This window comes from Vespa mandarinia, chromosome 11 (assembly GCF_050613455.1).
Source record: "Vespa mandarinia isolate Hongniang chromosome 11, ASM5061345v1, whole genome shotgun sequence".
Taxonomy (NCBI): domain Eukaryota; kingdom Metazoa; phylum Arthropoda; class Insecta; order Hymenoptera; family Vespidae; genus Vespa; species Vespa mandarinia.
The window spans coordinates 5,142,501-5,167,500 of record NC_140820.1 but is presented as its reverse complement, the minus strand read 5'-3'; the positions used below and the strand labels follow the sequence as shown (position 1 = coordinate 5,167,500).

Here is a 25,000-nt window from a genome sequence, read left to right as displayed (position 1 = left end):
ATCGGTATCTGGAAATTCTTTGAAACTCGTATTGAGTGAAAAAAGAAAAGATGTTAACGTAAAGAAAAATTTGACAAAATAAATATTCCAAGTTTTTTAATAAATAAAAATAAATATAAATAAATAAATAAATAAATAAATAGAAAGCAATATTCGCGATCTATTTTATGTTTATAAAATTATCAATATATTGATATATTTGTTTTGTTATAAATAAACGATCAATATTTACGATAATTTGTATATTCGTGAATTTTTAAATTATTCAAAAAAAAAAATATATCTAAAATTATAATATAAACAATTCATCGTTTTTATATTATATATAACTTTTTTATTTATCAGAATGATTTCGTCAATGTTATTGATATTAGAATTTAGAAAAGTTATGCTTAAATGATTGTCTTTATAAAATATCATACTTATTAATCATTATACGTTAATTTTTTTGTGATTTTATTCAAACATTCCATTTTTATTTTTTATTTTTTCTTTATTTCTTTTTAATAAAAATTCGATCATTTTTATATATCAATTAACAATGATGAATATTTAATTTTACATAAATTTTTATTTTAAATGAACGAAACTTTGCGATCAATTCAAAAAAACAATTGAAAATTGATAAAGATATGAACAAGATAAAATAAGAGATAATCGGGGAAATAAAATTTTTGATACACGTGTTAACAAATATGTAATAAATGTTAGTAAATACATTTGATTAGAAACAATAGTGCTGTCTTCTAATAATCCAGGATCATTTTCCACGGTCAGAGAGATATATACAATACACATAGTGTCGACATTTAGGAACGCGAGCCAAACGTAGCTGCTTATACGATAATCACTCGAGTATGCATTCCACTAAGTGTATGTATATGCTAACAAGGTCAACATTGTTGCAAAATGCCACATTCTGACTCTCTCTGTTTCATTTTCTCTCTCTCTCTCTCTCTCTCTTTTTCTCTCTCTCTTTCTCTTGTCTCAAATTTTCTCAAATTATATAGTATATATCTATACATAATTAATTTAATGTTATTTTATATATAATTTTATTTATTTTAATATATATAATAATAATAATATAAAGAATAATATAATTTCTTATTTGTTATTAAATAGATAGATAATAAATAGATAGATGTTAATATTAATAATTGATTAATTAATATATTAATTAATTAATCTAACTTTCCATTTGTCTGAAAGAATTAATTAATGTATAATATATAGCATACATAAAAAACATATTGAAACTTTGTTTCTAATTCTTGTAAAAAATAAAATAATTAATAATGTTACTTTATTATAAATATATAAATATAATGTATATATATATATATATATATATATATATATATGTACATAAATTTGAATGAAAAAAATTAATTAAAATTTAAGTATGATTAATGAATTAAAATGTTTTTTTCTTTTTTTCTTTTTTTCAATCTGTACAAGACACATCGGTCTATCGAGATCAAACATATCACGTGACTAACTTTCTTCTACAAACACGTTATATGCATTCGCAAGAATTATGCCGCAGTAAAGGGAAAAATCGATGGTACTAATTCATTCGCGCTTTCCTAACCAGCTGTGCACTACTGCGACGTCGAAGTTATTATCCCCTTTCGATGAAATATCGTCACTGACAATGTTACACGCCTCTAATGCCTAATGAAGATTATAGATGCACACGGCTCATTTTCTTCTCAAATTATTGATCATGATCTTGCTGTTATAAATCCTCTTTCACTTTTATATTTGCAAAATTTAGTTGCAAATATAATTTGCAAAATCATAGCTGCAAATATTTGTCGATAAAAGTACAAATAAAATAATTTTATTAATGAAAAATTATATATATATATTAATTTTTATAATGGTTATAATTGTTTATAATTATTTCAAAAATTATATTAAATTATATTATTCACCGAACGATTTCTTTTTTTTTTCTTTTTTTTTTTTTTAATTATTAGTCACATTTAATGATAAATGCTTGTATAAAACAAAAAAATAATAATAGTTATTATTATTATAATTACATTGATTTAAAGAAAAAAAAAATCTTTAATATTTTAATAAGATTTTAATATATTGAATTTTAAATTCTATAGGGTGAGTCAATTTATTTCAAGTTACAAGTTGACATATCATTTTTTGATACAAAAACATTGTTGCAATTTAAAATAAAAAAAAAGAGAAAAAAAAAACAACAAAAAATGTGATGTCAATTTGTTTATAATTATTCGATTAACTATTTCTTGATATCTTTCATAGAGAAAACATTGATTTTATATTTAATATTTTTAATTACTATTACATTTGATTTATGTTTCATTTTTATTTCAAAGGATTATATATAACGGATTGCTGCTGCTTTACGCTGCTGATACATTGCACGATATCGTAAACGTGACTGCCAGTAAGGATTGGGACAATTCCTGTTATAAATTGACGAAGAATATTTTTGGAGAATTCGTTGGTGCTTTATATGTTCAGCAATACAGTTCAGAATATTTGGAGACCTTAGGGAATAGAGTAAGATCGTTTATTCGATTTCTATTATATTTTCATTCTCCTCTCAATCTTAATTAAAACTAATGGAGAATTTCAAATGCTATTTCTGTCGAATATAAACTTGATTATATTAAACTCGAATGTAATCCTTTAAAATGACTGTTTGATGCATTAGAATATATATATATATATATATATATATATATATATATATATATATTAGGCTAATTTAATTATTATAGTTTTAAATTAACTTTTCTTAATTTTAATAATTTTAGATCTAATCTTAATGCATCTCTCATTATCTTTGGTATAATCCATGTATAAAAATATTTTAAACATCTTATCTCTGATTATTTATTAAACAATGTAATTTATTTCAAGTAAAAATGAATGAATTATTTAAAATAATTCAAATTAAACTTATTAACAATTCTTTTTTATTATAAATAATTTCTAATATTTAATCGATTTTAACTTTACTTTAGCTATAACTTTTCTTTTTCCTCTAAATTTTTTTTTTCTTTCTACTTTAAATCTTAACTTCACTTAAATTATAACTTTTGTTCCAAATAATTTCTAATTCTAATAAAAAAAAAAAAAAGAACTAGAAGTACATTAAAAATATTATCACTTGTATTTTTAAAAAGCTTAAAATTGTGATTGTCCTTATCTCTTAATCATTATAAATTAATCAGAATGTTAATAAATTTTGTTTCGTGGATTCGATAGGTTGGTGGATTATTCGAAAGAGTTAAGGAAACTGTCGCAGAACGAATTTTAGTAAAATCTTGGCTTGATGAAGAAACGAGAACGCAGGCATTACTTAAACTTAGAACGTTGCAAGGAAGATTTCACGTGTGGCCTGGTTTTAACAACGACACATTATTGGCTCGTGATATGGCCGAGGTAAGGATCATGTTATTTTTAAATGATCCTTTTTATTTCACGTTCGAATGGCATTTAATTACTTTTTCTTTTTTCCTTTTTGCTCTCTCACTTTTTTTTTCCTTCCTTTTTTCTCTCTCTCTCTCTCTCTCTCTCTCTCTCTCTCTCTCTCTCTCTCTCTCTTACTGCAGGTTGTGATCGATCCTGACAACTTTTTCTTTACGGTACTACGAAGATTCAAACAAATTCGTACCGTTGACGATAAAGTTTTACGAAGAAATGTCACTGAAAAGTAAGACAATTTTTATTTATTAATAATTAATTTATATATATATATATATATCTATGTTTTGTTGTTAATCGAGCTTTAGTTTGTATGCTGAAACTAAATCTGTCAGAACTAAATCTAAGCTCTGGATATAATTAATATAATAGATACTTTACACTGTATATATATATATTTATAATATATTAATACTTTAAGAGAGATTCTCTTTTTTTATATTCTATATTTAGATATAAATTAGATGTCCAAAATAAAAAAAGTAAATGATGTAAAATTTTCACAGACGCCGTCATCCTTATACAGTGAATGCTTATTATGAATCGTCAACGAATACGATTGGTAAGTCGTTCAAAAAATTAAATACTACAAAAGAGAGAATTTATTATAAAAAAAAAAAAAAAAAAAAATTCAATTTTCTTCATGTATTTAATAAAATATTTTATTTTATACCTAAATAAACACAACGATAGATCCATTCAAATAATTATGTTATCTAAATTTTAATTCGATGGTATAATATTTCATTAACTAATAAAGCGATATTAAAATGTTCAATAAAAAATATTCATATTTTTACTTATTTAGATATAAAATATTAAAAATTTTTATTGCTATTATCGCTATATTAATCGGTTTAAGAAACAAAACAAAAAAAAAAGAAAAAAAAGAAGGATCTATTATAAAATGTCGATTTTTGTTTATTCAAGGAATACCTTTGGCCATGATGACTTCCTGGGCATGGTCTTGGGATGGTGGTCCAGCTTATGCTGTTCACGCAACTCTTGGATCAGTAGTCGCCCATGAAATACTTCATGCCTTCGATCTCCATCGTCGTCGCTTGCCTCTCGATCCTGATCTAAACGTCGATCAATGGTTATGGATCACCACAGAATCTTGGAAACGGCTCGAGGCTAGAATCGAGTGTGTTGCTAAGCTTTATGCAAGAAGTTTTTGGCGGAAAGTTCAGTTTTATGGAAACGATGTTGCCGTTCAGGTATCGATGTTTTACATTTTTCTTTGTTTTATGTAAAATAGGAAACTGAATATAGGCACTAGAATTTTTTTTCCAATATGAATATAATATTATATGGATCACATGTTACATTTAAAATTTGTCCATTCTTTTTTATTTTTAGTAATACAATTTAGTAGATTATGTTAAAATAAATAAATAATAAAATAATAAATAATAAATAATAAAAATTGTATGAACAATTTTTTAAAATGTAAAAAGTTAATATTATTATACAATCATAAGAATTATTATTTATGTTACACACTATATATATATATATATATATATATATGTATATATATACACACTTATTATTTTTATTTATAATATTTTTTTATAATATTTTTATTTATAATAAAAAATATTATTAATTATTATTAATATTTAATAAATATATACATATATATATATTTATTAAATTTATTAAGTTTATAATATATTAATATTTATGTACTTTTGCATTTGCTAGCAATCGCATAAATCAAAATAGAGAAAAAAAATTTCTTTTTCTTTTTTTCTAGTTTGATTGGAATGTAACGAGGAATGAAAATGTTGCTGATATAGGGGCCTTGCAAATATCTCATAAAACTTGGCATTCATTAACCAACGGAAAGGATCGAAGTCTTCCTGGCTTGGAAGGACTTCGATCTAGCCAACTTTTTTTCATAAGCGCCGCCCAGGTTCGTTGATTGATACTAATAAAAAATTAGAAAGTTGAAATTTATATGAATCCTGTTTTTTTTCTTTACAGACTTATTGTTCTAACATGACTGCCGAGGCCTATATCCTCTCCGTTGAACTTGATTATCATACTCCTCAACCTGAAAGGTACTTTCTATTTTTCTTTTTTCTTTTTTCTTTTTTTTTCAGACAGAGTTATCAATAAAATATATCGAATACAATATTTTTTTATTTATTTATTTAAATGTAGGATATTAAAGATTTAAATCTGATAAATTATTCTATATTGATCTAATATTTTATCTAATATTATGATATAAATATTTAAAAAAAGAAAAAAAAAAAAAAAGAAATATCCGCATATTGTCATATGATTTTTATTCAAGCACAAGAGAAAGATTAGTTTACAAAAAAAAAAGGAAAAAAATAACTCGTTAAATATTCGATTAATTAAATTTATTATTTCATTAATATTAATTTATTTTATTATAATATTAATTTATTTTATAATATTATTTTCAGGGTCAATGGTATAATGATGAACTCACAAGCATTTGCGGAAGCATTTCGCTGTCCGATTGGATCTAAAATGAATCCTGTGAGTAAATGCACTACTTGGTGACAATAGGGCAATGAGAACGGTCGGACACCATGATAATTATGAAATTATGTCAGCTGTATGGACTCGGCTCAACGAAGCGCGCCTTTTTTCTTTTCGAGAAAGAGACTCACGTCGTTTGGTATTAGAATTAAAAAAAAAAAAAGAAAAAAGAAAAGAAACGAATCACAAGACAAAAAAAAGATAAGAAAACAAAAGCTTTTGAGGAGAAAAGCTTTTTTTTTTGACGAAATGTAGTTTGTCTTTTTTTTTTATATATATTTTTGGGAATCGTCAAAAATTGTTCCTTCGTTGAAATCCATCGATTCAGGGTGAGTATTGTTTCCATTATGTAACATTAAACAATTAATTGACAAAAGTGATGATAATAATAATAATAATAATAATAATAATAATGATAATAATAATAATGATAAAATAATAAAAATAAAATTTTTAATTATTTAAAATCAATTTCGAGTATCATACGTATTATAATCGTGTTTTAATTGTGTTCCAATATCGAATATTCTTATCTTTAAATTTCCCGCTAAAATGTTGTGCTTTCTTCTTATATGAATTTAATATCTAACTCTTTTAAATGGAATTATAATCTGAAAAATATTATATATATATATATATATATATTTTAATTGTTTCAGCTGATAAACATAAAAGAGAATATTCTTTGATGAAATTCTTAAAGATCGATGGAACGATCGATACGATGGATCCATAAGCTTATTTAGTATGTAACAAACGGCAATACGTTTTTTGTCGTATTAAAGGCTGTTTTAAAATGCCATCGATGTTATTTCTCTAATTAAGGCGCTTTAGGATTTTAGGTTATAATAGTGAAAGCAATAAAATTTAATGATGATAAGAGAGGTATGAAATAAAAAAACGTGAAAAAGAGAAAGAGAAAAAGAAAAAGAGAGAGTAAGAGAGAGAGAGAGAAAAAGAAAGAGGAAGGAGATGAAAGTATGCATGTACAAAAAGGAAAGTGTGTATGTGTATATATTGTTAACGCGCAAGAAAAGATGAAAAAATTTAGAAGCTAATTTGTTTGTTCAGATTGCAATTTTGTAGATACGAAGGAATGATCATTCTAATTGGGAATCAACAAATTCAATTAGAAAATAATCTAAGCCATATACAGTATAATTGAGAAAATAGTTGCGTAAAACGATGTTTTCCAAGCTTATAATTATAATTCCGTAAGAATTATATTTTACGTAAAATATAATGATAATTATTATATAAAAATTATATTATATATGCAACAAGATTTATTTTAAAAAGATTATATTTTATAAAATATAATTTAAAGTCAGATAATCTCGGTGAAATTTTATTTAGAATTAAAAAATTTATATATATTTATTAATAATTTGATATAATCAATAATCCATTATAATTATATTCTAATAGTTTGGAAAACACTGACATGTAAAGAGTCAAGCATTTTCGTTTGCGCAAAAGCAATTGCTACAAATGAATTCTTGAGAGATTTTAAAAGTGATCGTATATCATTAATGCCGTCGACAAGTTATCCTCAGATATAATTATTTCATGTTTAATCATAGATTTGAAAACCATAGATCTGTTAGGTATTATATTATAAGGGAATTATAAGTAATTTAATTCTTTTCTAGCACCGATTGTCTTCGTTTTCATTAGTCCACGATCAATTGTGTAAATAATACGTACTGTGTAAAGCATTAAAATATTTACTTCTTGATTTATATATTTATTATAGTTAAGAAAACATTTTATGATAGTTGTAAACATTTTATGATATTTCATGATAATGAACTTAGAGGTGCACAGTCTTACAAAAAAAAAAGAAAAAGAAAAGGAAAAAGAAAAAAAAACGATTAAATCATTTTGAAATAATTTGAAAGAAAATGAAAAAGCTATTAAAGTTATCTAATGATAAAATATTCGTTCGATTACTATGAATCTACAATATAGAAAGGCATCAAATTATTTGAATCCTTGGAAGAAAACATGTGGAATTTTTTTTTTTTTTTCAAAGAAAATCATCAATACAGAAACTATCAAAAGTATTTTCCATAATACATGAATAATTCATTCATTTTTTATCTATTATCTTTTATACATGCTTATTTACACGTATCTAGCAATAAAATCTATAGAATAATTAGAATCTTTATTAAAACTGTCTATCTCAAAAGAATATATAAATTTATACTATCATACTTTATATATATATATATATATATATATATATATATATATATATATATATGTATATTAAGAGGGGGAAAAAAACAGGATTAGGCTTCATAACAATAATATTTCTTGAGCACTTGGTGCATAGATAAAAACAAAAATAAATAAGTCGTACACGTTCTTAAGCAAAAAAAAAAAAGAAAAAAAAATATAGAATTCAATAATAAGATGTTACACGTCATATTATTAAAATACTTAATCGATTATCTGAAAGATTGTGTACCTCTACGTCCATAAATAATCAATCAATCAATCAATCAATCATTATAGCTATTGTGAAATTGATCTTGCTTTTATGTTCTTGGCTCATTAGATTATGCGATTGCTGATATAATAATAAAAGATTCATTTAAATCGTGTGGGCAGGTAAATAAAAATTTATCTTTCGAGAAAGAGAGAGAGAGAGAGAGAGAAAGAGAAAGAGTGAGAGAGGGAGAGTGCGAGAGAAAGAGAGAGAGAGAGAGAATATTCCTTCGATAATTTTTTCTGCCAGTATTCAAATTAGAAATGAAAAAGAAGCGAAGCTCGTATATTATCTTGAAATAATCGTGTCTTTGCGACTTTTTGGCGCTTTGACGCAAGAATCGCGATCTGTGATATTCTTAAGCATTCCTTATTAAACAAATTCGACGGTCCGATCGTCGTGCGACGAGTTCAGGAATGAATTTCAAAAAAAAAAAAGAAATAAAATCAATTAAAAAGAACAAAAAAAGAAATTATATATATATATATATATATATATATATATATATAAATATATATAAATAGGAGACACATTAGTATTTCGATCGTCTTTAAACATACGTAGAACTCGTTTTCGTGCACGGGATTCGGCCCACACTTCAAACATAACCTTCAAATCGTAAGCATGTTTTCGCATTACTGGAACACCGTTGTAAAGATAAATGGCTGATAACTCATGATGCAAATAAATATGATTTATATATTAGTGTTTTTCTCAAAATATCATTCAATATATCATTGACGTACGATGATTTTTTTTTTTTTTTTTTCATATATAATATAAATGTGAAAATATTTCATTTTATTATTTGAACTGCAAGTTTAATTGAATGATTAGAGGTTACTTAATATCAATATAATATGGTTAATATAATATTCTTATATCGATCAATATTTTTTTTTATTTAAAAAACGAAAAAAGAAAAAAAGGAATAAAATAATTAGCTTATTCGTTATAACAAATAATATAATTAATTTATTTGTTAAAATAATAATCAATGATATAAACAATTATTTGAATATAAATGCAATTAAAAAAAATCATATATATACATATATATATATGTATGAAAGATAATATGTTATAAAGATGTTTGAATTATGTTATTTCAAATCTGGCGCTGTGAAATTGACGCACCGTCTAAGTACGAATATTAGAAACATTCGATTAAAATCCATAACGATATTGATTTCGATTATCGAAACGAGATTCCCAAAAGAGTATCTATCACGACGAACTGTCCGAGACGAAAGCGAGTTTTTTGCTGTGAGGAAAAATAGAAAAAAAAAGTAAAAAGAACGGTAATCAAGATTCATATCTTGAAATAATTTTCTTCGTTAAAAAAAAAAAAAAAAAAAGAAAGAAAGAAAAAAATCATTTTTTTCTATATATATATATTTATATATATATATATATATATATATATATATATATATATATATAATATATACTCGATATTTTTGGAACAACAATAGTGAACATCTGCAAGTATAAAAATAAATTTGGATAATTCGTTATAACCTCTTATAACTCAAAGATATTTCTAACGGAACGAACACTCATATGTTCAATATTTCTTTGATTGATAATAATAAATCTCGACAGATCTGTCGAGTTAACGTTTCATTTTGGAAATGAATTCGATAATCGATCGAAACGTACCACCTGATATTTTACAATGCCACCTAGGCCAATTCAATGCTCGTTTAGGATTATCTGGATAATGACACAGGTAAGATTTATTAATAGATATATTAAATATATTATTTATGTATATATATATAGATATATATTAAAAAGAAATAAAGAAAAAAAAGAATTATTCCATTTTATGTTTAACGTACATATAATGGATACGATATATTTTAAATATTTATTAACGTCATATTAAATTCATCATTTCAAATTTATTATTTTTATATAATGTAGGTGATCGTTAATTTATTAAGTCCATACACTACGTTGTTACAATTTTCTACATATGGATCGTCGATCGATGATCATCAATTCCCATATTTACATCCATCCGAAAATCCTGATTGTCAATTTCGTGTATCTAAGCGTGAATTTTATGATCAAACTATTCAATATCAACGAAGATTTCCAATTGATCGAGAACCGTCGATTGAGATCAGAGCAATTTTAGTTCGTTGTTCTGAACCATCCGAAGAAATGTAAGATAATTATTATATATAACGATGGTTTGATTCGTATAATGAAATAAAAAAAAAATTTTTTGATTTCTTTTTTCTTTTTTCTTTTTTTTGTCTTCCATATATTTACGATTTAGATTCGATGAACGTGCAGGAATGAATTATATTAATAAAAATGAAACGTTCTATGAGAATTTCGAGACATCGTCAGATCGTGAACAAATACATAATTGTCGTCGAAAGTTGATCATAACGTTGAAATTAAATAACATTGGAAAGGTATTTATTTATTTCTATCATTGATGAATATATATATATATATCTTTTTTTTTCATTATAAATAAATTGTTTTGCGTAACTTGTTAAAATTTCCATTGTATTGATTTGATACAAGAAAATGTTATGATGATGTTCGTTCATTCGTACCATATTAAAGGATAAAAAATTTTTAATTATGTCAGACTAGAACAGAGGAAGAATACATAGTAGTCAGTCATGCTTTAGATCCGATTACAATGCAGAAATCACGTTTGCAGAATCCTTATGTTATTAAAGTTCGCCAGGAATCGGTATTACAATTGTACGGCTTGAAATTTGAAAAGGTAAGGATAAAAGTAATAATAATAATAATAATAATAATAATAATAATAATAATAATAATAATAATAATAATAATAATAATAATAATAATAATAATTGGTTTTTGTTAATTAAAAGACACTTTGTTCAATTATATTAAATTAATTAGTTATTTGATTTTAACGAATTAATAAAAATTATTTCAATAACGTAGACGATTTCGTCGATAATTTAGGAAAAGGAAAGAAAGATTATTTATGATTTATCAATATAGAATATGATCGTAATGATAATATATAAATTTTTTGGATTTACGATGAAATCGTAAAGATAATTTGTAATTTTTAAATTTACAATCAAACGATGGAGAATCTATATTTTCTTTTTTTCTTTATTTTTTTTCTTTCTTTCTTATTTTTTTTTGTTTTTTTTTTTTTTTTTTTTTTATACAATAAAAGGTTGTCAATGCCGAAGCAAAGGAGCAGATTATTAACAATCAACATGTTAATTATACGGGATGTAACGATGGTATAGAAAATCCTACATGTGGTCTTATATATGAAAATGGAAATCTTGTTCCTTTTAGTCAGGTAAGAATCCATAAATCAGATTTAATTAATTAAATATTATATAATTAATTGTAATACTGGTATTATTGGTTAAACTTTTGAAAATAGTAAAATATCAGATTATAAATTTTATATTTCTAATGTCCAAAGTTCTAATGTCCAAAGTATTAAGATTAATGTTAATTGCAATAATATAAAGATACATAAATTTTTTATATAATAATATAAAAATATATAAGGACACTCTGTGCAATATAATTATAGTAATAATAATAATAATAATAATAATAATAATAATAATAATAATAATAATAATAATAATAATAATAATATTTTATTGCCATTAGAAAGTAACAAAAAAAAAAAAAAAATTCCTGAAGAATGGAAAACGTATTTAAACGATTTTATCATTTGTTTATTTAAAAATTTTCATAAAAGTAATCCATTATATAGAAGGAATAAAAAATGATAGATATTGAGCGCGAAATAATAAAATTTTCAATTGTCAAATTTAAATTAATTCCTTATAAAATTCTGAAAAATTTAATCTATCTCCTCGATTATAGGGATTCTGTTGTTCGTGCCATTCCAAAGCGAATGGATCGCGTCAGACGAGAAAAGAATTGAACGAATCAGTTGGAAATTTTTCTTCGAAGATAGAGACGAAAGACAAAAGGAGTGTAAACAGATCGAGCAACAGGTCGACGACGTTTCGTAATGCATACGAACAATCCTTCAATGATTCCAAATTATCAGCTGTTGCACGTACCGATAAAACGGAAAGAATGAAGGAAGGTCATTTGATATACACCAGTAGACGATTGAAACAGAATAATGTCGGTAATAATGTATCGAGTGTCGATAATGAAGGTAACAACATCGATAATGAACAAATCAACGTCGGTAAGAAAGATATTAATGTCGATAATAAAAATATAATCGCAAATAATACGGATATCAATGTCGATAATGTAGATATCTATGAAAGAAACGAAGATAAAAATAGATCGAAGAATAACTTAGTAATAAAATCAGATCTGATTAAAAATGAGAATATCGAGGACACGACATCGGCATTAATAAGAACTATTTTATTTTCTCCAAAAATGCAAAGCAAAGGAAAAATCGAGCCGTATATCGATAGCATTAAAGATCAAGCGATAAGAGAATCAAGGAATTTAAATGAGAGTTATAATAGATCGTCAATTAATTCGAAAAATTTCGTCGACGAATCTCGTATTATAGTCTCGGGTACTTTAAATTCGAAAAATTACGAGGATCGTATCGACGACATCGGCAAAAACGAACGTAAAAATTTAATGGACGAACTGACCGAATTGGAAAAGGCATACGATGCTCTTAAGAAAATGAGAAAAGATAAAAGGACGAATCGTAGTACGAGAAATGTAGAATTGACACGATATATATATAAAAATTCGAAAAGAAATGAATTCGTTGACAATAACATCGAAATGAAAACGAATGGATTCTCAATGCATTCGACTATAGAAAATCCTATGTATATGCGAACAAATGGTAAAGGGACGAAGGATTGTTTCGATTTAAGAAAAAATGACGATGAAATGAGAAAAAAGAAAAAGGAAGATGAAGGGAAATCAAATTCCAGGAGGTCTACGTGTTTGCTTGCTTCTTCGAGATTGAAGCAGTTTCCAAGACGATCGTTTCGAACTTTCAAGAAGATTTATGAAGATCAATCGCGCGATATTGAAGTTCCGAGGAAAATGAAATTCACTGGGTACTTTACTACAGAGAATGTTTCGATTAGTAGTATCGCTAAAACGACGAAAACGAAAATGAAAACGACGACGACGACGACGAGGACGACGACGGCGATGACGACGACGACGACTATGACAACGACTACGACAACGACTACGACGACTACGACAACGACGTCGACGTCGATATCGAACAAATCAAAGACTAATAATGTTCTCTCGGTCCTTTCATCCAACTCAACCGTTAACAAGTCTGCGAACTCTTCGTTTAATTCCTATGAAAACTACGTGTTTGCACTTTTAACGAGCCTCTTGACAACGGACGAGGATATATCGATTAATCCGAATAAAAATATTAACGTGATAAATTATAACTTTGACGATAATCCAACGATCATTAATAAACAATATAATAGCTCTAACAACGAAGGAAATATAAAGGATAAGGATAAATTATTTATATTTGCACAAAAACATAGTAATATTACGATATTGATTGATAGATATAAAAGATCATCAAAGCGTTTTGATAGATCTAAGAAAATTTATCGAAATAAATTGAAAGATAAACGAATAGATATTTGTCGAAAGAATAATAATTTTCATATAAAGAAAAATAATTTTCTATCGAAGAAATCTATCGCGTCGATGAACGACGAAAAAAATTTGACAAAAATACCTATTAATACGTCTGATTTTAAAAACGATACGCAAAATATGATTCAAATATTTTTAGATGAATCGTTCGATCATGTCGATGATAAATATTTCAATTCGGCCATAGATATCAATTCTACGGACAATCCATTTTTAAAGAAGGAAAATTCTCATGATAATAATATCGATAAAACTATCGAAGAGAAATTTGATCGAATAAAGAAAGTTTTGAAAGAGGAGACTTTAGACCAATCGAAACATTTACTTAATGAAACATTAAAAAATATTGAAATTCAAAATAATAATAATAATAATAATAATAATAACAAAAGCAACGATAAAATGATGAAATCAAATGTTTCCGAAGATATTAACGAAAAGAAATGTATAAATGATATTAGGAAAAAAATTGTAATTGTTAATATTCCAATAGTAAAGTTTTCAAATACTAATGTTGAGAAGTTTAAAGACAATAGACTTCCCTTAAACAAAGTAATACCTTCAAATAAATCCTCTTTCTCGTTGAATCCGGTAAATGGAGTGGAGAAGTCCACGGAGAGAGCTCAAGAATCCAGATATCGTACAAACGTTCAACCGAGTGCCTGGAAAGCGAGGCAAATCTCTGATCTGATTATAAGTCGTTCTCGTTTAAATAGTACGACCGTTGGTAATCCAAGAAGAAATGTTGTCCCTTATCTCGATCTAGACGATGCTAAGATCGCCTTAAAGAAGATAAATTCGTCAGGTGGTAGAAACTTGGCGTTAATTTATCAAACGGCCGATAAAAGTAAAATATTTATAAATGAACGAAACAATATCATTCGTGATCTTCGTCGAAATAATTTAATATATGACAATAATAAATTATTGAATAAAAATATTAAGAATGATCGTAGAAGTACCAACGATATTATATTTTATGATTATAATTTTGATAACGACGACAAAGACAACAAAGACGATTACGACGATATTGATGATAAATATTCGCACGATCGTGGACGATCTATAAGACGATTATTATCGATCGATCGTTCGAACAATAATTTACGTGGCATGAAACATTCCTTAGAATATGATGAACCACAAAGTTTTGAATACGAAGATTATCATTATCAACAAACCACTCTAGGGAGGGAGAATGAGGATCGTGATAATCGTTTAAATGAAATGATCGATCTAAATACTGTTACTTCGTCGAAACAAAGAATTTCTATGAACGATGAATTATACGAGAGTTCCAATGATCATAAAAGCATTATGAATGCTGACAAATATATCAAACATATGGCCAGGGTGATAGCGAATCGTAGCAATTCACATTCTAAATTGAATAGAAATAAAATTTACAATGACAAATTAAAGGTTGTTAAGAAAAATGTCATTGATCTTCCGATTTATTCGAAACGCGATTATTATCTGAATTATAATCCTGAAAGATCAAACGACGTTAGAAAAATACGAAAGAATTTTGATTTTAATTCAGAAAATTCCAACGACGAATTAACTTTAAATCAAAATCAAAAGTACGAAGATCAGATATCCTCGTTGGACAATAATAATCGAATATATCAAACAGAAAATAATTTAAGATACAACGATCAATCTCGTTCGAAACAATCAAGATCCTCTTTCGAAACTTTGGAAAATGATTCGATCGATCCGAAACAAATAGGATACGATGTTAATGATCAAAAAAACGAAGACATTGATATTTCTGTTAATGGTAATATTCACGTCGAAGGTGGTATTAATGGACGTCCAATATCAATTGCTTTCGTTGCTGTACCTGACGTCGAATCGGATATAGATATGATGAACAATGATAATTATTTCAATGAGCAAAATTCTAATTTGAATGAGATTAATGATCGAAAAGATTTACCGTTCAATATCGAATCTAACGTGTTATCTAAGAACAACGATAGAACGGATCAATTTTTAATCAACAACGACAACGATCAAAAATTTAACGAGCGAAATAATAACAATATATATTCTTCGTTGGAATCAAGAAATAATTTTGACGATGACAGTTATAAACTCGAAAGACTTCCTAACGATCAGGGTAAGCCTGATCAAAAACTTTTTATATTTGATCCGAAAAATGCAATTTTCAATGAAAATTCTGTATCATCGATCGAAGAAGAAAATGATAATTATTATTCGGATTATTCGGATGATGATAATCCTGAACTTTCGAGAGAGATCAATTTGGCTAGGGAGAAAAAGGAGGCAGAAAATTATCAAGAAGATGATTCGAAATACGACGAGAAATTGACTTACGGCAATGTCACATTTTTTAGAATAATACCGGACAAACCTTGTCCATCGTTGTCGTCGTCCTTGACAAATAATTCCTCTAATAATTTAAAAAATAGTAATTCTTATGATTCGAATTTGTATCTACCATTTCTTAATATTTCTAATTCTGACGTATTGAAAACTACCAGTAGTAATGACAGTAAAACAACATCTGATATCGATTTGACAACCTCAATAATATTCACAGTAATGGTTGATACTACTACGCCTGAATCGACTGAAAAATTGCAAGATCAAAAGGAATGTTCGATCGAGACTACGAAAATTTCGAAGATAACTGAATATGAATCATCGTCCAAACAACCACCAATTCAAGTATTACTAACGAATATGCCTGATATATTCGTCAAACAGATTACTAAATCGACCGAAACGATTGAAAAGAATTTGAATAAAACGACGACGACGACGACGACGACGACGACGACGACGACGACAATAACGACAACAATGAAAACAACAGCAACAACAGCAACAACAACAGCAGCAACAACAGCAACAACAGCATCAGCATCAACAGCATCAGCATCAACAGCAGCAACAACAGCAGCAACAACAACAACAACAGCAGCAGCAACAGCAGCAACAACAACAACAACAACGACATCGACGACCACCATTGGGGGAGATAATTGTTTCCGAACGAAAGTTACTCTTAAAGAAATGAAAAATAATGAGACTATTTCTACGAATGTTCCAGTAACTGTTAATGAAGTTAGTTCAACTACAACAACGATAATTACGAAGGTAAATCAAACATCGAGTATGTTGAAAAAAGAAATTTTGAAAGTACGTGAAAAAAATGCATTGGCAATTTCGAATTTTATTGAAAAGTTAAAAGGATTCCTTCGGTCGAGCAATATGGCCTCATCAAATTCGAAAAATCAGATCAGGGACTCCTCTCAGATGCGTTACAAACATATTATCGTGCCAGATGATGATACATTCTACGAATCGAATTTAACAAATTTTAAAACTAAATGCGACGAGATCGATGAGGATAAAGGTAATACTTGGAATGAAAAGTTTGTACATTTTTCTATTTTTCTCGTTTTAACTTTTTCTCTTTTTTTCTTTTTTCTTTTTTTTCTTTTTTTTTTTTCAACATCACGATCATTAAGCAATTTTTGTAGATATTATTACGAAGAGTTCCTTATTGATGATAATGACTAAATAAGTATAAAATTGACGAAACTTTTGTAACATAATTAAATAAATAAAGAAAGAAAGAAATAAATTCAATATTTTTTTTTCTTTTTTTTTTTTTTCATTTCGTCGATAAAGTAGATATCTGTTTGAAAGTTCGAATTCGAAAGTTCAAATTCGAAAGTTGTTAATTGTTAAGTTCGTCGAAAAAAAAAATATAAGATAAATATTAACAAATGGAAAAGAGAAAAGGAATAAGAAAAAAGAAATAAAAAAACAAAGCAGAAAGAAAAATAAGGAACTCTTTAAAAACATGTATAACAAAATATCGGAATTGAAAAAGGAAAGAGATGAAAAAAAAAAAAGAAAAAAAAAGAAAAGAAAAGAAAAAAATCGTCTCGATGAAGACGTCACTCTTGGTCCAGATACACGGAAATCAATAATACCGGCTTTGTTATCATCGGCGAATGGCACTCTTGGAAACTCAACTTTTCCACTCGTCGAATTGAGATCTTCTGCTATAAAAGAAAAGAAAACAAGGAGGAATACTCTTCTGGATTCCACCTCGAAATTACTCTCCTCGATAAAGGCGAATTCTAAAGGACCGTATTATCAAACTTCCTTCAACTCGGATATGAAGGAACAACAGCAACGGAACTACGGATCATCTAAAAGTTCTGTTAAACGATCGCTTTTAAAAGGTCACGAGAATAACGACAAATCTTTTCTATTTTATCCTCGCCAAAACCAACCACAACATTTTCCTGAATTGCTATTGAAAAACTATGGTAACAATATTGTTATATACATTATTGATATATATATATATATATATATTATAAATAAAATATATTGGGTGTAATATATCATTATGCAAAATTGTTAATGACAAACGATTTCAAAAATATTAATCGTTTAAAATAATAAATATGAAGTTCATTCGAAAATTTAGAACGAGCTATTAAATCTGCATCGATTAAATAGATTGGTGACACCTTGTATATTTTACGAGAAATAATTGAAATATTTAATGAATTTATGAAGAGTATAAAAATAATTAATAGATTCCTTTTTTCTTTTTTTTTTCTTTTTTTTTTTAATTCCTTTCAGTACCCAACGATACCGATACGCATACTGCACTTATATTAAACAAGAAACAAATGTTTTTGGAAAAAGATAAAAGAAAGGAGAGAAAGATCAATGGTCGAAATTCAAATGATTTGAAATTTCCCAGACAAGTAATAAAATCAAAAATTTCGATGGATACTCCGTCAATTGTTAAAAGAGAAATGAAAAGAAAGAAGAATCGTGTCAAGTCCAATGGCAAAGCTAATTTGGAATCGCTTTTGAAAAATCATGGTAACAATATTGTTGAAATGATTTATGGATTATAAAAAAATATACTGGGTCTATTGATAGTAATTTAAAAATTTTATTAAATTACTCATAATAAGAGCAAATGTTTAAAAACATTAAACGTTTGAAATTATAAACATAAAGTTTGTTCGAACATTTAGAATTTAGAAAAGAATTCTTGTTAAAATTTATATAAAAAAATTCTTTCTTTATCTTGATATCTGAAATTGCTGATAACGATACAATAAAATCGTGTTTTAAAATATTAATCATTTAAAAATACAAACGTAAAAATTTTTTTTTTAACAAATTTAGATTTTCTTTTCCTAAATTAGATAACGTCGAACATCCTGTATAAAGGAAATTGATAAAGAGATAAATATAATTAATAAATTCTTTTTTCTTTTTTTTTTTTTTTTTTTTGTATTTTCAGCATCCAAAGAGTCTAAATTAGTATCGAAGAAGAAAAAACATGATACACGAGATTCAAATGATTCGAAATCTCTTAGAAATGTAATTGAATCGGATGCATCGATAGAAAAAGATTCGTCGAATTTGAAAAGTGTAATAGGAAGGGAAAATTCTACCGACAAAGATAATTTTCCAGATCTCCATAAACGAAAGATAGAAAAACGTAAGAAAAAGAAGATGGATGATGACGATGACATAAAGAAACTAACTGGTATACGAAGGAAGAAAAAAAAGAAGAAAAAGAAGAGAAAGAAAATGAAGAATCAGGAAAATATGTTCGACATACCGGAGGTCAAAACTAAATGGAAATTGACGAAAAGAAATTTATTGAGTATTTCAAACGTAAAAAGAGAAATGATAATCGATGATTCTGAGATCTTGAAATTAATAAAAAGAAATTCGTTGATTGTTCCGAAGATAAAAAGAACAAATATGGAGATAGATGATAATGGATTTAAGATATTGGGATTGATAAAAAAAAATTTGTCGACTATTTCGAAAATAAATGAAGAAATGGTGATAAACGAATCGAAGGTTTTGAAATTGGCAAAGAGAAATTTGTTGAGTATTCATGAAAATATTGGAATGGACAAATCAAAGATCTTGAAAATGAATGGAGAAACGTATAAAGAATCAAAATCGACTTTGGTAGGACAGAGGCAATCTAAAACAGATGGTAAACAAGTCCGTGGTGGACGGGATTGTTCGAATCGCGATCAGTCGTTGGACATTGACGAATCGAAATACTCTGAATCTGCCCACTGCCTTCGCTTCAGTGATCTGTGGTAAGTTTAGTCCGAAGATATGTACTTCGGATAAGCTCTCCTTTCATAGCTATCCGAATGCTTCTTATCGATCAGATATATTCCCAGGTATTCTGTTTATCGCTTGGATGAACCGATATTAGACCAAGCTGTGTCCCTTCAATTATATGAAAAACGAAGTTTACCTGATGGTACTACTCGATGGGAGGATTTAACTCGTTCAATGATAAGGTGAGACTTCGAATGATATTTTTATTTAAAAATTTTTAAATTTTTTTTAAATTTTCTCTCATCACCATTTTATTTTTATAGAATAATTTTAATTAATAATAATATAATTCGATATAATTATTTTATGCAATAATATCTCGTAATAATTTTTATATTAATATAATTGTATATATTTAATAACAATTGCAATTTTATAGAACAATATATATTAATGCAGTTACAAATTTTATATAATAATATTTACAAATTTTTTATATGAAAGTATATTGTAATAGTTAAAATTTTATATACTAATATATGTATATATATATATATATATATATATATATATATATATATATGATTATTATAATTTTGTTAAAAATATATTTTTCATATAATTTAATCATTTTAATTTAGTTGTCACAGATTGATTATTAGTACACTTTCCATTTCTATTATTATTACTTTTAATATTTTCTAAGTTTATTATATTAAAATATTTAAATAACTTTGTTAATAACAAAATAACCAATTTTCAGATTAGATAATTTTGCAAGACGTTATAGAAACAATGACGACACTCTTGCCATAACTTATCGTGCTACAAGAGAAGTATCAAAACAATTTCCTGCTACTTTGGATGTTAAAAAGGATCGATTGCTGATACCATCTTCTATTTCTACGGGAAAAGATTCCAAGATCGGCCAATCTAAAGGTTCATGAGTATGCAAGTTTTGAATGAACTTTCAATCAATAATTCACGTAGTTTCATTCACAAAATTATGATCAAAATCGATAAGATCAATGTTTTATTCGATTTTTAGATGCATTTGAAGAATATCTGATTGTAAGAGCGAGCGAAATCAGCAAGGATGGAAATGAATGCGACAAAGTTGGCGTGGGATTTAAAGCATTCTTTGAACAACCGGATCGTTGTAGACGTCTTGAAGGAACCTGTTTGAAAAATCAACCTTTATCTTATTGGAAACATGACAGGGTACGTATTGATCTAAACGATTTAAACGATATTAGATCTATTCTCTTTTTACTTTGTATTAATATTATTTATAAAATAATATTTATATATAAATATTATTAGAACAATATAAATAATAATAAGAATTATATAATAATTATATTTATAATATTTTATAATAATAATATTCTCTTATATATACATATTTATGTATACATATTTATATATATATACATAATATATATATATATATATATATATATATATATATATAATATTTTTTCTTTATCTAGAGAATATCAGTATGATTAAATTAGAGTGAAGATATTAAATATATTAATATCAGAATATTAATATTCTACGTAATAATATATTATAATATATTATAATTGAAATAATTAGACATATAGAATATAGTGATGATCTTTCAAATACACATATAAGTCATTCTTATAGATTATCCTATAAAAGATCGTTTTTCTTTTTCTTTCTTTTTGTTAAATAACTTTTATAGATTGCGTATGTATTAAAAATTTTCCAAAATTATTACATCACCTCTTACCTTAATCAAAATATCATCCTGGGATATTAAAATTTTTCATTAAACTAGTCCTTTGACGAGTATATTGATCAAACGTAAAACGTTGGGTAATATTCCATTCGATTTGAGCATACCAATGGCTTGACCATTTGAATATCAAACGGCTAAATTTGGAACGATCGTGTGCAAATGAATACGCAAGTATCTATAATGTAATTATTCTTATCCATATAATAACTATGTACTACTTATATGGATGTACCTTTACGCATACATATAATTACACATACATATACGTAAACAGGTATGCATTCACGCTCGTCGTATAATAACGACGTGGTATAGCAATCTAGTAAACGCGTAAGCTTTCCTCGCTATAGTAATTTATATTCCCTGAGCGTCGAACGGAAGCGAGTACGAAACTAAGAATTCGGTCGAGGTTCGAATCGATAAATGCCGATCGAATCCAATCCTATCTTGAATTACTTTATCCTCGTAAAAATGTTCGATAAGTTTATCGATAGACAATATTTTATATTTTTCAAATGTACACACACATACACTTACACACATATACACACACACATACACTTACACACATATACGCACACATACACATACAGGGTACACACAAGAACATACACATTTTTTTTCTTTTTTTTTTTTATTTACATATATCGTCTTTATCATATTTATATGTTATTATATAAAATAATCCTTTTTGATCTCTAATAGATCAATGAAAAAGAGAATAGTTTCTTTTGATCAGAAATATTAAAAATGAAAGATAAATATATTTGGCGTTACGTTAATCATAATGAATATAAGAATAATTTACATAATACATGTAATTTGACATTTTACTAAGCAACCGAATGCTTGAATTAATATATCATCATTTATGCAGTCATAATCGATAGAGGTATAATTTAAATTTGTTTTCGAGACTCATAATTATAACTCGTCATTTTGTTATTTAAATGAGATAAAACATTAAAGTATCATTCATATATTCTTTACATTATACCTATTAATATATTATATATATATATATATTTTTTTTTTCATAAATATTCAATGTATATTTTAATTTTACATTACTTTTTTTTTCTATTTTATTACATACTACATACACATCTATTTATCTTTTACATTCTAAACTAAATTATTTAACAGTCATATTCTTTTGTAATAAACACACAACTTTGTTTAAGAGATTCTAAAGACAATGTGATTTATTTTTGAGAATAATGTGATATAAGTTACCAAAAAAATTTGTTATTTATAAGAATAAGTATACTTGGAAAATGATTTATACTCTGTATTCAATTATATTATATAATATAATTATTATTGTACTATATAATATTATATATAATTATTAATAATGTATAATTTAATTAATATATATATATATATATATATATATATATATATATATAGAGAGAGAGAGAGAGAGAGAGAGAGAGAAAGAGAGAGAATATTAACACATATCTATATCAAGATACATTTAACTATAATAATACATTATTTACGTATTATTTATATACTATACTTATTAACAATATAAACATAGTTAATCCTCAGAAAAATTAATATTTTAGTTTTATATTATTCTTTTTTACTTTATTGTATTTTCTCTCTCTCTCTCTCTCTCTCTCTCTCTTTCTCTCTCCTATATATATCCTACGTTAAATTATTAAATCCTACTTTGCTGGTAGATTTTAAAAACACAGTGATTTCTTTTACAACTCTTCTCATTTCAATCGCTACTCAGTTCATCAAATCAGTACTTGAATCCCCTCTCTCTCTCTCTCTCTCTCTCTCTCTCTCTCTCTCTCTCTCTCTCTCTCTCTCTCTCTCTCTCTCTCTCTCTCTCTCTCTCTCTCTCTCTTTCTCTCTCTCTCTTTCTCTCCATATTCCTCTTTTTCTCCCCCTCCACCCACTCTCTTTCTCTCTCTCTCTCTCTCTCTCTCTCTCTCTCTCTCTTGAAGAAAAACTTCTACTCTTATTGTTAAACTTTGTAGAAAGAGAGTAGAAAAACATGTAGACAAACTCAAGTTGTAACTACTCTAACATAAAATTACAACAGTTCTGCAAGGTCTTAACTTTTCAAATGAAAATGAGAAAAGAGAAATAAAGATAAAGAGAAAGAGAGAGAGAGAGAGAGAGAGAAAGGGAGAGAAGGTTTATACGTTCGATCTCTTAACATCATGTGTGTGTCGACAGGAAGCACGGGAAGCTGGGCGAGCTGGTTGTTACTTCTTGAGCAATTTCGCGTCTGTGCCGAGAGAGGCCATCAAGTACAACGTGAGCGGAAGCGGAAGCGGCGAGTTCCTTGCTCTGGAGTACCATTCCCCGCACGTGTCTGCGATCGACATTGAAGTCAGGAACGACTACAATAGCGTCGCCAGTGCAGGGTGAGTTCGAGAGGATCGACCTGTGCACGATCGTTTCACGGATCATACACGTGAAACGTTTCTTTATATATGTGTATATGTGTATGTGTATGTGTCTATGTGTATGGATGGGTATATGCATGTATGTTGCACCCTGTGGCCTCTTCGTGTCTATTTTTCAAACCTTTGAGAGAATCCTTCGAAAAATGTGCGAGAACTTCAAGAGCACTCGGGTAGTTCGAAATTTTACATAGTTTCAGTCGATTCAACGAGAAATCGTCGATTATTATCGTCATGAATGATTTTCATTTTGAAAGTTTTACAATGATTTTTATTAATACTGTTATTCAAATTCAAATTGGATTCAATTTTAGATTGGTCTTTGAAATTTTTAGTATTTATGTACGTACATACGTTTGATCTTTGTTATAAATGAAATTAATAATTTTAATTGTTTCATAAATAAGCTTACGATATAATTACGTTATAATATATTATGTATGTTAAAATTTATGAACATAATTATGTCGGTAAATACAAGAAAAAGAAAAAAGTAATAAGTTTGAGAAACTTCAAGAAGTAATGGCAAGTTTTATTCTCTTAAGATTTTAAATCTAT

The 25,000-nt window shown here is 26.7% G+C and overlaps 2 protein-coding genes across 5 annotated transcripts in view; both read left to right on the top strand.

The window, feature by feature from the left end:
• LOC118441422 (neprilysin-1) overlaps positions 1-8,128 on the top strand; it is a 95,773-nt gene extending 87,645 nt beyond the window's left edge. For all 4 annotated transcript variants that reach the window (XM_085660281.1, XM_085660278.1, XM_085660279.1 and 1 more), the window contains 9 exons: positions 2,361-2,547; positions 3,259-3,435; positions 3,606-3,706; positions 3,984-4,039; positions 4,408-4,694; positions 5,237-5,395; positions 5,467-5,543; positions 5,919-6,326; positions 6,657-8,128. In XM_085660281.1, coding sequence (XP_085516407.1) covers positions 2,361-2,547; positions 3,259-3,435; positions 3,606-3,706; positions 3,984-4,039; positions 4,408-4,694; positions 5,237-5,395; positions 5,467-5,543; positions 5,919-6,018 — 1,144 coding nt within the window. In that variant the 3' untranslated portion in view covers positions 6,019-6,326; positions 6,657-8,128. The remainder of the gene's footprint in view (positions 1-2,360; positions 2,548-3,258; positions 3,436-3,605; positions 3,707-3,983; positions 4,040-4,407; positions 4,695-5,236; positions 5,396-5,466; positions 5,544-5,918; positions 6,327-6,656) is intronic.
• A 1,881-nt stretch (positions 8,129-10,009) lies between these two features.
• Positions 10,010-25,000, top strand: part of LOC118441459 (uncharacterized) — a 19,892-nt gene continuing 4,901 nt past the window's right edge. The window contains exons 1-15 of the mRNA XM_085660179.1: positions 10,010-10,226; positions 10,424-10,668; positions 10,785-10,926; positions 11,109-11,249; positions 11,685-11,816; positions 12,362-13,593; positions 13,675-17,263; positions 17,351-17,522; positions 18,070-18,450; positions 18,773-19,021; positions 19,452-20,274; positions 20,362-20,484; positions 21,006-21,181; positions 21,291-21,463; positions 24,213-24,403. Coding sequence (XP_085516305.1) covers positions 10,173-10,226; positions 10,424-10,668; positions 10,785-10,926; positions 11,109-11,249; positions 11,685-11,816; positions 12,362-13,593; positions 13,675-17,263; positions 17,351-17,522; positions 18,070-18,450; positions 18,773-19,021; positions 19,452-20,274; positions 20,362-20,484; positions 21,006-21,181; positions 21,291-21,463; positions 24,213-24,403 — 7,823 coding nt within the window. The 5' untranslated portion in view covers positions 10,010-10,172. The remainder of the gene's footprint in view (positions 10,227-10,423; positions 10,669-10,784; positions 10,927-11,108; positions 11,250-11,684; positions 11,817-12,361; positions 13,594-13,674; positions 17,264-17,350; positions 17,523-18,069; positions 18,451-18,772; positions 19,022-19,451; positions 20,275-20,361; positions 20,485-21,005; positions 21,182-21,290; positions 21,464-24,212; positions 24,404-25,000) is intronic.